Source organism: Pimephales promelas, chromosome 24, assembly GCF_988280905.1.
Source record: "Pimephales promelas chromosome 24, fPimPro1.hap1.1, whole genome shotgun sequence".
Lineage (NCBI taxonomy): Eukaryota > Metazoa > Chordata > Actinopteri > Cypriniformes > Leuciscidae > Pimephales > Pimephales promelas.
In genome coordinates this window covers 1,342,501-1,357,500 of record NC_142792.1, presented here as the reverse complement: position 1 = coordinate 1,357,500, position 15,000 = coordinate 1,342,501, and the positions used below count along the sequence as shown (strand labels likewise).

Genomic DNA, 15,000 nt, shown 5'->3' with positions numbered 1-15,000 from the left:
GTGTGTTGATTTGAGGATGTTTAGAGACAGTGGTGTGAATAAGTGTTTGCCCCCATGCTAAAGTTGCCTAAAAAGAGGAATAAAAAAAATCATCTTTTGGATATTGATCTTAATGCCTTAATTAGAAAAATGAGGAAAACTCCAACCTTTAAGGACACAAATTTTCTTTGTGAATGAATAATGTGTCATAAATAAATAAATTTTTTTCCTTAAAATACAGGGTGCATAAGTCAGGGCACCCCTATGTTAAATTCCCATAGAGTCAGGCAGATTTTTATTTTTAAAAGCCTGTTATTTCATGGATCCAGGATAATATGCATCCTGATAAAGTTCCCTTGGCCTTTGGGATTAAAATATCCCAACATCATCACACACCTTCCACCACACCTAGAGATTGGCATGGGGTACTTTCCATAAGATCATCTTTCAATGCAAATCAAACCAGCTATTAGGCTAACTGAAGTAAAACCATGCCAATCTCTAGGTGTGGTGGAAGGTGTGTGATGATGATGTGGGGATATTTTAATCCCAAAGGCCAAGGGAACTTTATCAGGATGCATATTATCCTGGATCCATGAAATAACTGGCTTTTAAAAATAAAAATCTGCCTGACTCTATGGGAATTGTCCTGACTTATGCACCCTGTATTTTAAGGAAAAACATTTATTTATTTATGACACATTATTCATTCACAAAGAAAATTTGTGTCCTTAAAGGTTGGAGTTTTCCTCATTTTTCTAATTAAGGCATTAAGATCAATATCCAAAAGATGATTTTTTTTATTCCTCTTTTTAGGCAACTTTAGCATGGGGGCAAACACTTATTCACACCACTGTATTAGCGCTGGAGAGCGAGACAGAAACACTGGGGAAGAGCATGATTGTGTTGGAATGAGAGTCTGGAATATTATTCGCTTTTTTGGTCTCACTGACATATAAAGTGTTATTTTAAGCCCCATTTCTGGGCCGTTTATCCGGAGTCAATCGCTGCGATAATCGAGCGGGTTATTTACTGCGAGTGTGAGAGTCTTTACGGGCTGGGGCAGACGGAGAAATGGGATTGTTTATGTTACGATGCTTAATCTGTCCTGAAGAAGTGATGAAGATCCTGCGACTCGATCAACATCATCATCATCACACACACACACACACACTCTCTCTCTGACACACACACACACAAACACACACACACACACACACACACACACACTCTCTCTCTTTCACACACACTCAGCAGGTTCAGTGGCATCAGTGTGTGACTCATGATTGTTATTATCTGAACAGGAGCAGTTCAGTGTGTAGATTCAGCGACCCGAACATCACAAACTCACACACACACACACACACACTCATGTATCCTTTTGCCTCTTAAGTAGATATAACTTGTTTAAGGATGTTTACACTGTTTTGGGAAAAACAGAGTAAGAACGTGATTGTTTGCAGTGTGTTGCTCACATTTATTAGCGGGAACATCCGCGCCGGAAGCTCTGCGGGTTCATGTGGTCGGTGCGCGGGTTATTGGCTTTAGCGTGTTATTACGTTTAGCGTGTTATCTTTAGCATGTTCTCTCGACTGCTGGAAACATGCCGTCTCTCAGCACTAATTCACCGACGCTCAATCTCCGGCGCTGGCGGGAATAATGGCTGATAATGATTCGCTTAAAACGCCTTCCTCCGTTTCAGCCTCTGTGTGACACTCATCAACTCATCGAATTGGGTGTGTGTGTGTGTGTGTGTTTGAGTCTATGTGAGTGTATGTGTGTGAGTCTGTGTGTTAGCCTATGTTTGTGTGTGTGTGTGTGTGTGTGTGAGTCTATGTGAGTGTATGTCTGTGAGTGTGTGTGTGCGAGTCTATGTGAGTTTATGTGTGTGAGTCTATGTGTCTGCAAGTCTATGTGTGTGTGTGTGTGTGCGTAACATCGACAGTCCAATTAGTGGTTATATGAGGATATATGTTTTACTTTGTGATGAAGCGTAAGAGTTTTCATCAGAGCGCTGCACTAATGTGTGTGTGGGTGTGTGTGACTCACTTCACCTGAACACGACAGAAAACACTTGTAAACAAACACTCAGTGTGTGTGTGTGTGTGTGTGTGTGTGGGTTGTATGCATTTATTTTAGTGCCATTTGAGCGGCGCTGACGTCCGGTTCCATTAGACACAATACACACTTTATAAATCTGTGAAACACGTGCGACGCTCTATAAATACCCAGCATGCCCCTGCGTCTGGACACAACACTGCCCGAGAACCGGTTTAATGAAACAAATGTACTATATTTTAGTTTGATAATGTTTTTTATTTAATATTGAGTTTTTTTGGGGTATTTTATGGCACTAAATTAAATTATATGTACACTGTATTTATAATCCATTTATTCACATTTTGAGCATTACGACTGAAACTGGTGAAAATTGAACGCTTTAGAGGACAGACTGAAGATCTCAACTCAAACACTCGCAGATTATTATAACACACACTCTCACATACACACACTCACCCCCTACACACACACACAACTCAAACTCTCACATATACACACACAACTTACACATACAGACTCACCCCCCCCTGAATGGAACACACATGATCTCGAGGTGTGTGTGTGTGTGTGCGCTCTGACGTCTGTGAGCCGTGTGTTTTACACTATAGCGTGTGAAACCGAAGTGCCCTAGTTAGGGCCCATTCTTCTGCTATTGTTCAGGAGTCTGTAGAGAGATGGACGAGCGTTTCCCCCGAGCGACTGGATCTCCTTCACACACACACACACACACACACACACTCGCCAACAGTTTAGCGTCACACACACGCTTCACTGTCTTCAAGACGAGATCGGGCCGTCACACACACACACGTGTGCCGTGTCATAAACACTGCTCGTGTTTCAGATATGATTTCCGTCTCGTCTCAGTTACTGGAGAACGACTGAAGATGTTCTTTTCTGAACAATTAACGAGTTTAAGAACTGCCATTAAAGTTTCCCTTCCCATGTGTGTGTGTGTGTGTGTGTGTTTCATCACTAATTGAACTGTCGAACCTTAAACGTGCAACAAATAATCAAATACCATCATGACTCTTAAACACTCATATATAACATGTACAGTGTGTGTTAGTGTAATTATATATGTGTGTGTTTATTGGTCATTAATTTATTGCATTAATTATTTAATAAATCTAAAATAAGTGATTTTTCAGTGCAATGACTTTCCGTTTTCATAAAGTCAGTGTTTGCAGTGCTGAGATACGGGCCGTTGCGTGTTTAGGCGAGTGTGTGTGAGGAGTTTTGGGCAAACGAAGGCAATCTTCTCCTCAGAGTGTCTGAATATTGCGGATTATGAAATGGCAGCTGCTAAATAAACACATCTAATAAAGGCCGATGTGATGTGTGTGTGTGTGTGTGTGTGTGTGTGGACGTGCGCGCGAGAGCGTCTGAAGCTGGAAGGGCTCCTGGGAACGTTGACCTTCAGCGAGAGCGACTCGGGAAATCTGTGTACGCATGGAGACGTGGCCGTTAATATCATGACTGAGCCTCACTGACTCCAGGACAGACGCTCTCTGATTTGTGTCTTTCATTGAGGCTCACACACACACATCCGCCTGATCGAGCTCTTCATGCTGGGATTGATCAGTGTTTTGGACGGTGGTTGTGTTCGGTGTGTATGAGGGGCTGTGTTCTGGCCGCTCGTTTACACGGCGTTTTCTTTTTAAACGACAAAATCGTGAATCTCTGAAGACGATGATGTCATGCACATGCGTGTGGCGTGTTCAGTCTTCTAATAAATGAAACAAATGGACAAACCCAAACGTTGGGTTAAAAATGTATTTTAGTCATTTAACCCAATGGCTGGGTTTGTCCATATTAATTTGACCCAAAATTGGATTAATACAACCTAGCATATTTTTTTTGAGTAAATATGTAAACAAATATAGACTACAACAAATAAGTTTAACGGACTAAAACAGAGTATACGCTTAAAACGGAGAAGTTTTTCCTTTGAGTTTTCCGCGTACAGACGACACCATCGTCAAAGCGATCCCTGTTCACACGGATCCGGGAAAACGACTGAAACGCGGTGTTCTGATGGCCGGCCAGTAGAGGGCGATGAAACACCACACAATGAACACGTAACACAGCGTCTTCAGAGAGTCACGTTTTTGTCGTTTACACCGAGACTGTTTTCAAAAGTTTGCGTTTCAGGCGCCAAAAACACCGTTGTCGTGTAAACCAACGGCCAAAACGCATAAAAAGATCAACGTTTTTAGTTGAAAACAGTGTCGTGTGTTTACACAAAACCTGCAGAATAAAGGGGCGGGGCCTGGCTGAGTTAGTCAGTAGTGTGTTAAACCAATCACAACACACTGCTCCAGCCGACCAATCAGAGCACAGTGTGCTTTCAGGAGGAGGGGCTTCATAGAGACAAGAGCATTACTGACAGACTGGGAAGAGAGGAGCCGCAACAATGGAGAATATGAGGAGAATAATCAACATTCAAGCAGGAAAACCTGTTCTAGTAGAGAAACGACATCATCAACGATGCGTCTCAGGTCGTTACCCGTTGTGCCGGACAGGTAGTTGATGGACTGGGATAATAAACAGGACAATCAGAGCGAAGCGACACACACACAATCAGAGACGAACACCCGCTGAATCCTATGCGACACACTAATACAGAAACTACAGCAACACACTGTTATGAGATTCCCAAAACTGCAGATTAATGGAAGGAACACACACACCTCTGGTGATCACACACACACACACACAGGTGAGGGATTGCTTAGATTGTGTGTCTCTGAATGCATGACGTACGGATGTCACTCGCTCTGTGAAGCTGATATCTGATGAGCGAGAGAACTCACGTCTATTTCTGCCCCGTGTTCAAGCGTCAGCGAGAGGACCTGAAGGAGGACACCCGCTCCCACACACTCATTATATTAGACAGCACACACACACACACACTCTGCATTCACTCCACATCTGCGTCACGATGTTGATGTTCCTCCTCCTTGCAGAACAGCCTCTCTCACTCAGTCTTTCTGTCGGGTTACAGTCCAAATGTAGAAGCGTTTACTAGATGAGGAATATGACATAAGACATTCTTGTTTCTACAAAAAAAAAAACAATCAAAATGAAGTGAGTTTGAGCCTAAAACAAGCAGAATGATCTGCCGATGGGGTCAGATTATCTTGAATTAAGTTTATTTTTTCGGACCCCATCGGCAGATCATTTTGATTGTTGTTTTTTTTTTTTTGTAGAAACAAGATAGAATTTCTTATGTCATATTCCTCATCTAGTAAACGCTTCTACATTTGGACTGTAACCCGAATGAAAGGCATGTTCTGCAGTGCAGAGTTTCCGTCTCGTTTTACACATTCTTACATCGAGAGACAGTTCCTGGAGGAGAACATTGACTGAAGATATTAAGACTTGTTTTTATAGAAGTCTTTTATCTTTCCTAGAATTTGTGACTGGAAAGTGGAAAATATGTATTTAAAGTAAAAGCACACAGAAGTTTCCCACGAGATTCAGATTCACAAGAAAACTGGAAATGTTCTGATAACGTTCTCTGCGCGTTATGAACAAACGTTCTCCTGGAACATTAATATAACGTGTGTTCAGAGTCCTCCGCTCTTTAATAATGTTCTGAGAACGTTACAACACAAGCATCGCTCATGGAATGTTTCAGTTGGTGTGTGTCTTAAATGTAACGGTTTTTAAATGTATCAGATTCAAAAGTATCGTTCCATAATGTGTGAAGAACGATACAGTGTCACTGTTCCCGTAACGTTCACAGAACCCAGAAGAAACACTTTTTCATAAACTTTTTCATAACTTAATGGGAACGTTTGAGAAACGCTCTTAGAATTTAATTTAATAATTTTGATATAATGTGAATAAACAACTTATTCCTCTTGAATTCACTCTGTATGAGGATTAAATGTGCAGAATTATCTAGTAGTAAATCTAATAATTCTAATTCTATATCTGTGAATATTGTGTGTATTGTGTGATGTTTTGGGTCTTACTCTGATGTGTGTGTGCTCAGCTCTGGTGGTTCGGTTCCTGACCAAGAGGTTCATCTGGGAGTACGACCCGACACTCGGTGAGAAACACACACCAGAACACTTTCTCCTCTGTAGTGTCGAATATCCGAACAAGAGCAAAAGTGGGCGGGGCTTGATTGTGTCTGTGTGGAATTGATTGGATGGTTGTGCTTTGCTATTGGCTGATATCATGTGAGTGACAGGTTATAGCCCCGCCCTCATCATCAGCAAACTCAGGACAGACTTTAGGAGACACAATAAGCGTACACAGGCGGAGACGGTCATGTGAACGAATATAGAATATAAACGGATGAAAATGTCTGTTTTATAAACACACTCTCCATTCATCAGAGCGTTCTGCACATTCCTACCCATCAAACGTAATTGAGTTGAGCGCCAGAGACGCCTGATTCATTTACTGTCCTCAGACCAAACCTGTCCAGACGCAGAGCGGAGAGTTAAGTGGAAATCAAGCGCTTTTTTTAGGGATGAAAGATTCTGATTGGCTGAACAGCGCCTCTTAGCTCCGCCCTCAAACACTGTAGTGTATCTGAGACTGAGAAGACGCTGTTCTCTGAGATCGATACGGTGAAACCCACGCCTTCATTACTGTTCGTATCACTGTGATCAAGAGCTGAGAGTCAGATATGATAATGAGCATTTCTGACCAATCACAGCAGAGCGGCTCTCAGAGAGGCGGAGCTTAGAGAGACTGAATCTCCCAAAGAAGCGTTTCAGACACTGAGAGGAAAAAAGGGTGATATTATTAGAAAATTAACGTGATTTTGATCTTGGATGAATGTGAACATGACGTATGAGACGCCAAAACAACATTAGAGTTTTTAAACAGTAGAATAGAGCACTTTAAACGTCGGAGCGCCGAGTTCTGTGTGTTCACATGATGAGAGCCAAGTGACATTCAGGCATTCGTGAGTGAATTAAACCCTGACTGAGAGCCAGCAGACGCTTGGACCGACCACTGGGAAACATTCAGAAACACTTCCATTCAGTCCTGAGGCTCTGTCCAGGATGTCAATCCACACACACACACACACACACACTGCCCACATTCTCAGACAAGAGAATTTATTCTGATTCAAGATTATTAACACAATAATGATAAATCATTTAGTATAAACAGTAACTGTTAGACGAACTCTGAGCTTTAGAAGGAGTAAATCTGCTGTGATCTCTCATGTTTTAAATAGTTCTGTCCACTAACGCAGTGTGTGTGTGTGTGTGTGTGTGTGTGTGTGTGTGTGTGTGGCAGAGTCCACCTATCGCCACCAGGCCGTTATTGACGACGAGACGGTCAGCATGGAGATTCTGGACACAGCCGGACAGGTGCACTTTCACCTTTCATTTCACCATGATGACTTAGAATCTCAGAATTCACCACAAAATGATTTAGTTCATGTGTACATGTGTGTGAACGTGCAACAACAACAAAAAGATATGTGATAAAGAGCGGGTGAAGGCTGAAGACATGTTGACGTGTGTGTGTGTGTGTGTGTGTGTGTGTGTCAGGAGGACGTCCTGCAGAAGGAGGCTCACATGCGCTGGGGCGACGGCTTCATCCTCGTCTATGACATCACGGACCGCGGGAGCTTCGAGGACGTGGCTCCTCTTAAAGGTGACGCACGACGCCCTTTCTCCTCCACACTTTCAGTTCCCAGAACAGCGCTATATAAATGTAACAGATTATTATTATTATTAATATGTGATATAAACCTCTGGCGTCGACAGAATGTGTGTGTGAAATCTCAGCTGAAAATACCTCTGGTGTGTGTGACTCCGCCCACTGCCAGTTCAGCCAATAGTATTCCGACACCCGGGTTGCCAGTTGATGTATCGTAGCCATGGAAACAAGCAAACAAACCGAGTCAGAGATCGCAGATTCCACTCGACCTAAAGAGCCTCGATATCTAAAAATCTCTAACTAACAAGTGTTTAACCCTCGTGCATCAATTAAAAAAACTTACACATAGGTAAATGGTGTCAAAAAATGTGATGCTTCGGAGCACAGACTTAAGTTTGGTATCATTTTAACGAAGACCCTTTGCAGATTACTGCTGAAGTAAAAACATAGTAATAAGTAAATCCCCCCCAAAAAATGATATAGGTATAAATTTATGAAAATTATTTATACAAATAATTTATTTAAAATATATATTTTATAAATCAGGTTGAACTCAAAACTGTAATACAATCAAAGCCATGAATCTAAATAGGTTGTGTTCCAAATCTGAGGATGATATCTCAAAAAATGAGTTTTGGGTAACAGTTTGTTTGGCCGTAGTAACATATTTTCCCCATTGGGTGGCAGCAAAACCCCACTGGAGCTCACAGTGATTGGATTTGAATTTGCAGTTTTTCCTCTCTCGGTATTACAATACAAACACACACATGCGCACACACACTATTTTTTTTATAACACACATACTAACCACACTCTGACATCCATACCAACACACCCACACAAATATTGTTGCATAATTTATCCAGTTGACTCTATAGTATGCCGAACCAGAAAACAGGAATAAAGCGATATTTGTTTTATAGGCCAAACTTAAAAAAAATGACACCATCTGATGATAAAAAACAGTAAAAAAATTCAATTTTGAAGCCTTGCCAACAGAATGAAAGCCTCCTAACAAAGATTGCATAATTTTATAGTTAACTGAACCGGGGATTAAAAATGGCAGTTTTAATGGGGACATTTTTGTCCAAAAGGTGCTGAGAGGGAGTATTTATTGTACCTAATGCAAACAATATTTTTTTAAGAAAATGACGGTGAAATACTAAAGTTCCAATAAAAACACACACCTGTGCCAAATTTTTTGCAGTTAGCTTTAACACAGGCAAAGTGATCAAAAAAACAAAACTGAAAAGGACAAAAATGTCCATAAGGATGCTTAAGTCATAAATATCATAAACATAACTGTGTGTTCAGTGGCGTATGAAGAGCTTAATGTGTTTATTAGCTTATAATGAGGCGTTTTTTCTCTACACACACACACCGCGGGTCCGCTTACAGCGACATGTTTCTACGGTTTCTTTGGTCACTGTGTTGTTCATGATCAGAAGCTGCTAACGTCAGCGAGTAAAACACTGACACGATGATGAACAAGTCACAATAATATTCGCCGATCTTACTGAATAATAAAGTAAACATAACTTATTAATTTATCTTTGTAATGAAACCTCATTGTTTCTCTCGACATCACTTCCTGTCGGCCACCGTAACTTCTGTTGGGTGCAGTTCACAAACTCACCACTAGATGCGCTACACACCACACACTGCGCGTTTAACGCGTGTCGTCCGCAGGGCTCCTGGACGAGGTGAAGCGGCCCAAACACGTGCCTCTGGTGCTGCTGGGGAACAAGGCGGACCTGGACCTGGGGCGGCAGGTGGCCACGGAGGAGGGCGAGCGGCTGGCGGCCGACATGGCGTGTGCGTTTTACGAGTGTTCTGCGTGTGCGGACCGGGTCGGGTCGGGCGGAGGCGTGGCCGAGGCGTTTCACGAGCTCCTGCGAGAGATCCGGCGCCGGCGGGCCGTCCAGGGCAAGACCCGCAGACGCAGCTCAACCACACACGTCAAACAGGCCATCAACAAGATGCTCACCAAGATCAGCAGCTGAACACACACAAATGGTCAAATGATGACAGTAGATCTGAAGTATGAGATCAAAAAGTCATAATTGAGATCAAAAGTCAGAACTGATTCTGATTTCCTGAAGTGCACTGTGGGTAATGCTGCTCTCACTCATCTGGAGGAACATCTACACACTCTTACATTAAGAAGCATTCACTAGAGGAGGAATATGATGGAAGAAATTATAACAAAACTAAAGTAAACAAGTTACAGTGACTCTCACCTCAGCTCAGAACTAGATCAAAATAAAGTATGAGATCATAAAGACATAATTCAGACTAAAAGTCATAATGTGTCTTGATTTTGTTCTCATAAAAAAAGTAAATTGAGTTTTTAATTCACGTTTTAAAGAGGAGAATGTGTCCGAACACTAATCTTAATCCAACGAGAAAAATGATATTTATTCGAATAGAAAACCATTATTAAGATATCATGTGTTGTATAATTCTGCTCATCTTCCAGTAAATGCTTCTTGATGTAGAGTTTGAGATATTTGGACTGAAAAGTGAGAGTGAGAAAAGCATTTTCCCAGTGTGATTGTTTTATATATGTGTTAATAAATAAATAAATATATATAGATATATAATGAATGCCGATACAGATGTGTCGCTCGTATCAGTTGATGCATTAATAATGTTCATTAATGTGACCGTACGGTAAAGTGTTTCAGATGATATTGAGTTTTTCCTTTCAATTAAGATTATTTCTTGGACTCTGTTGTTGTGTTTTAATCTCAAACTCACTTCGTCTGATGCAGTGTGTGTGTGTGTGTGTGTGTGTGTGTGTGTGTGTGTGTGTGTGTGTGTGTGTGTGTGTGTGTGTGTGTGAGTGAGTGTCAGTGCTGGAACAGGAGGCAGAAGTTCTGAAGAAGATGCTTGTGTTTGTGTGTGTGTGTGTGTGTGAGAGAGTATGTGTTCCCAGTTCTCCGTGTGTTTTCTCGGGATGTTCTTACGGCTGCACTGAAGGATTGTGGGAAACACAGATATCAGTGTCTCAGATCGGTGGCTTTGCTGAGATGTTCTGAGCCGTCAGATAAAGCAGTATCAGCACTCGTGATCATCAAACGCTGGCGGAGGAATGTGTGTGTGTGTGTGTGTGTGTGTACCCGACAACACACACACACACACACACACACACCTGATCATGAAACTGTTTTCTTATTTACTGTAGATATTCAACAGTGCTGAGATTCTTTCCGACAGTCAATGTGTGTAAATGTCATGCAATAAAAGGCTTGTGTGTGTGTGTGTGTGTGTGTGTGTTGTCGGGTGTGTTCATATGGAGGATAATTACACAATCGTCTGTCTGAGAATAGAAAGACCACAAACTCAACGTCATCGTCTGAAAGCGGCCACTCTCAGCTGACGCCCAGAACACACAAACTCTCACTCACACACACACAAACTCTCACACACTCAAACTCACATTCTCACTTACTCACACACACTCTTCATCTCTAGTGTTGCCGCTGACCAACACACAGCAGTTCATGAATGAATGATTCATCACATGCATTTAGCAGATGCTTTTACAGGCTCACAGATAGGTACAGATCGTGTGTGTGTGAGAGAGAGTTTGAGTGTGTGAGTGAGAGTGTTGAGAGTGCTGAGTGTGTTGTGTGTGTTGAGAGTATTGAGTGTGTGTGTGTTTAGATGTCGGCGCTGGAAAACGAGATGGAAGCTCTGAGGATTATTGCGTCTGGATCGGTGTCTCGTCTCAGAACCCCGAGCGAAATCCTCATGAAGCTTCACACACACACACACACACACACACACACACTATCTGTAATCGGTGTGTAATACAGTAATGATGATCTTGGGAATGTTGGGATATTAGAGGTGGACGAGACAGAAGCTCTGAGGAAGAGCCTGACCATCACACTCCTCGTGTCCTAGTGGAGGAACACACTCTTCATTACGAGAGACTCAAGCGGATCAAATCCAGCAGGACTGCAGCTCGCGGACAGGAAGTGGAGGCTCAGGAACAGGAAGTTGCAGGAATACCTGTGATGTACGAGTGGAAGTGTGTCGCTATCAGTCCAGCCCTAACTAACAACAAACACTACAAGTGTGTCCTTGTATGTTGTCACTCACAAACACACACATATACTCTAACACACACACACACACACACACACTAAAACACTCTCACACACATATACTCTTAACACATGCACACTAAAACACTCTCACACACACTAAAACACTCACACACTTAAAATACTCTCACACATTCATTCACATAAACTCTAACACACACACCCACACTCTTAAACATGTACTTATACACTGTCACACACATTCACTTGCATATACTTTAACACACTCACACACACTTAAACATTCTCACACACATATATACTCTAACACTCTCTCACACACACACACACACACACTGTCCGTTTCTGCGTCTCATCATTCTCTTTGTGTGTATTAAGACATTGCAGTTGCCATGGAGACCAAGGCCTTTCCTTGTTGTCAACTCAACTTTGCAATTCTCTATGGTGACTGAGAAAACACACACACACACACACACACACACACACACACACACACACACACACACACACACACACACACACACACACACACACACACACACACTAGGACCTTGAGAAGAAACTGAACCGGAAGCTCCAGCGAGACTAAATCATCCGTCAATCAAACAAGTGTGTGTGCAGTGATGTTTCCACACCTGAGAGAAACTCCCGAGGCCTCAGACGAGCGTGTGTTCTGGTGACGGAGGAATCACTCGATGAACTTCACGTCTGTCATCAAAAACTAACTTACATTATATATTATATATTTAAAAACCGGCTGTTATTATTCTGCGTTTTCTTCAGGGTGACGCTGTGTGACGTCAGCGAGTCACGTGACTATCTTCACCTGCGCGCTGCTGCCCTCCAGCGGCTGAGAGCAGAACAACATCTTCATCATCCCCTTCATCACTACGATCATTATTTTCATCATCATCATCATCATCATGAAAATAAACAGAATATTAAATCCTGAAACACAACGCTGAATGAGTGTTGAATATAAAAGGTGATTTCCCTGAGGGCAATTAAACCACAAATACACCCGTTCATATTAAACACGACTGGTTTTATTAGCATTTCCATTCATCAGAGACATTATAAAAAATAAAAGTAAACACAGAATGCAGAGAGTTTGTAGCACATTAGACACACACGTGAAGCAGAGATACACAAACACTGCACACGTCATGCCACATTTCCCGCGCTAAATCACCTCAGAGCAATATTACAGTGTTTTGGGGAAGCACATTTCTGACACACGAGAACAAAAACATGCTTTGCTCGATCATAATTACGACTTATGACATCGTACTAATAATGACACTAAGTTATAACTATGAGATACACAGAAAGTGTTTTTTTTTCCTCACAAAGTGTCTCATAACCATGATTTAGTGTAGGTTAATGTCGACTTTGTCTCACAATTTATCTCACAAATATGACTTGAGTTTTGACTTAGTATGACTTTACCTCATAATTATTACTTAGTATCTCATCATCATGCCCTAGTATGTCATAGTTATTATCACAAAGTATGTCATTATTTAGACTTTTTGGCAATGGCAGTGTCATAATTCTGACTTTATCACATAATGATGACTTAGCAAGTAATAATTATGATCATAATTTCAATTAGTCTCAATTATGTCTTAGTATGTAATCCTTGTAATTCTTTATTCTCTATTGTAATATAATTATGACCTAGTATCTCATAATCATGACTTTGTATCTTATAATTTCTCATCATTTCTCATAATGACTAGGCATCTCATAATAATGACTCAGACATAATGTTTTCCTCATAGTTATAATTTAGTATCTCATAACTCGGTATGTAAATAATTTAAACTTTTTCCTCATAATTATGACTTTTTATGTCCTAATAAAGCATAATTTTGTCCCTTGTGTGCCAGAAATGGGCTTCCGTAGACGATAATTCGCTGGAGTAAATCATAAACAATGTTTTCTAGTCACCTCCTGTTTGTTTGTTATGATGATTTCATATTTTCATCTGCTCTCATTCATACAGTAAGCTCTGATTATTGATTTCAGTTCCTCAGACGTAACGTCTTTCACGATTCATGCAAATGTTCCTTACAACAACGACAACACTGAGCCAAAGATCAAAACGAATCAAAAGTCCAAATGACTCAAAAGAATCATCAAAAAGTGTCAAATGTCAAATACGTATGATTAATAATTCATGGGAGGCACATTAGAGAAAACCAACAGCCAATCAGAAAACAGCAAATCAGTTTACACAGAACGCTCGAGAGTTCGGTCCTTTTCCACAAACCGAAGCTTGAACACAATACTGTACAATATTAATATGGATGTGTTCATTAATAAACTCAACTGTATCCCATGGAAGCCCTTACAAAACATGCTTTCTAGATCCTTATTCAGACAAATAGTCAAAATAATGAGATATAATGTCAAGATTATGACATATTAAGTCATAATTATGAGATAAAAGTCAAAGTTATGAAATAAAAAGTAAAAAATATGTCAATTATAATTTTAGTTAATGACAATTATGGCATACTAAGTAATTGAAAAGTTGAAATGATGACTTTTTAATTAAATTTTTTATTTTAATTTGACTTTGTATGTCATAACTTTCATCTCAAAAATGACTCGGTATTCATAATTCCGACTTTATGTCCTAATTCGCATGTTTTTTGGGCTTCCGTATATTTGATAATCATTGCTTTATATTACATGAAACCGCACATGACGTGACGCTAAAGAGAATATTGTAGAAGAACAGATATTAATATTAATAACTCAAGTCCATAAAGGGAAGATTGGTCAGAGGTGGAAGACGAAGCTTTATTCCTCCAGGGGAATATTGCGGATCGATACACACGTGCATCAGATCTGGCGATGGCTTTACACACACTCTTTACACACACGTACACTGGAAGAGGGAGTGAAGTTCCAGGAACGAATCACTCGGATTTGATTCACTGAACACAAATCGAATCTTTACAACGGCTCTTTTGACTCCTCATCATTATCCAAGAAGAACACGGCATGAACGCCATCAAATATATCGACATGATTCAGGATAAATAAATTATAAAAAATAAACTATTATTTTAAATCATATCAAAATGAAAACAAATTAATTATTTGTATAAGATTCAGAACGCTGAATGTTCCTCAGGATTCAATAATGAATTTATACGAGTCTTCCGTTTATAAATATAAATGATATTATAAAGCTCGGAATTTCCAGTGATTTCAATGAATATCCGTGTGT

The 15,000-nt window shown here is 40.7% G+C and overlaps 2 protein-coding genes and 1 long non-coding RNA gene across 3 annotated transcripts in view; 1 reads left to right on the top strand and 2 right to left on the bottom strand.

Moving 5' to 3' along the window:
• The window catches only part of rerg (RAS-like, estrogen-regulated, growth inhibitor), a 12,911-nt gene extending 2,502 nt beyond the window's left edge, over nt 1-10,409 (top strand). The window contains exons 3-6 of the mRNA XM_039660546.2: nt 6,044-6,100; nt 7,312-7,385; nt 7,569-7,674; nt 9,370-10,409. Coding sequence (XP_039516480.1) covers nt 6,044-6,100; nt 7,312-7,385; nt 7,569-7,674; nt 9,370-9,683 — 551 coding nt within the window. The 3' untranslated portion in view covers nt 9,684-10,409. The remainder of the gene's footprint in view (nt 1-6,043; nt 6,101-7,311; nt 7,386-7,568; nt 7,675-9,369) is intronic.
• LOC120470882 (uncharacterized) lies at nt 7,627-12,630 on the bottom strand. Its single transcript, XR_016150127.1, has 3 exons — nt 12,392-12,630; nt 7,819-9,679; nt 7,627-7,724 (listed from the first exon to the last, which is right to left on the bottom strand). It is a non-coding gene; the product is annotated as an uncharacterized LOC120470882 (long non-coding RNA).
• A 150-nt stretch (nt 12,631-12,780) lies between these two features.
• The window catches only part of syn3 (synapsin III), a 41,547-nt gene continuing 39,327 nt past the window's right edge, over nt 12,781-15,000 (bottom strand). Inside the window, exon 14 of the mRNA XM_039660555.2 lies at nt 12,781-15,000. This exon is cut by the window's right edge and continues 2,125 nt beyond it. The gene's annotated coding sequence lies outside the window, so the exon portion shown is untranslated.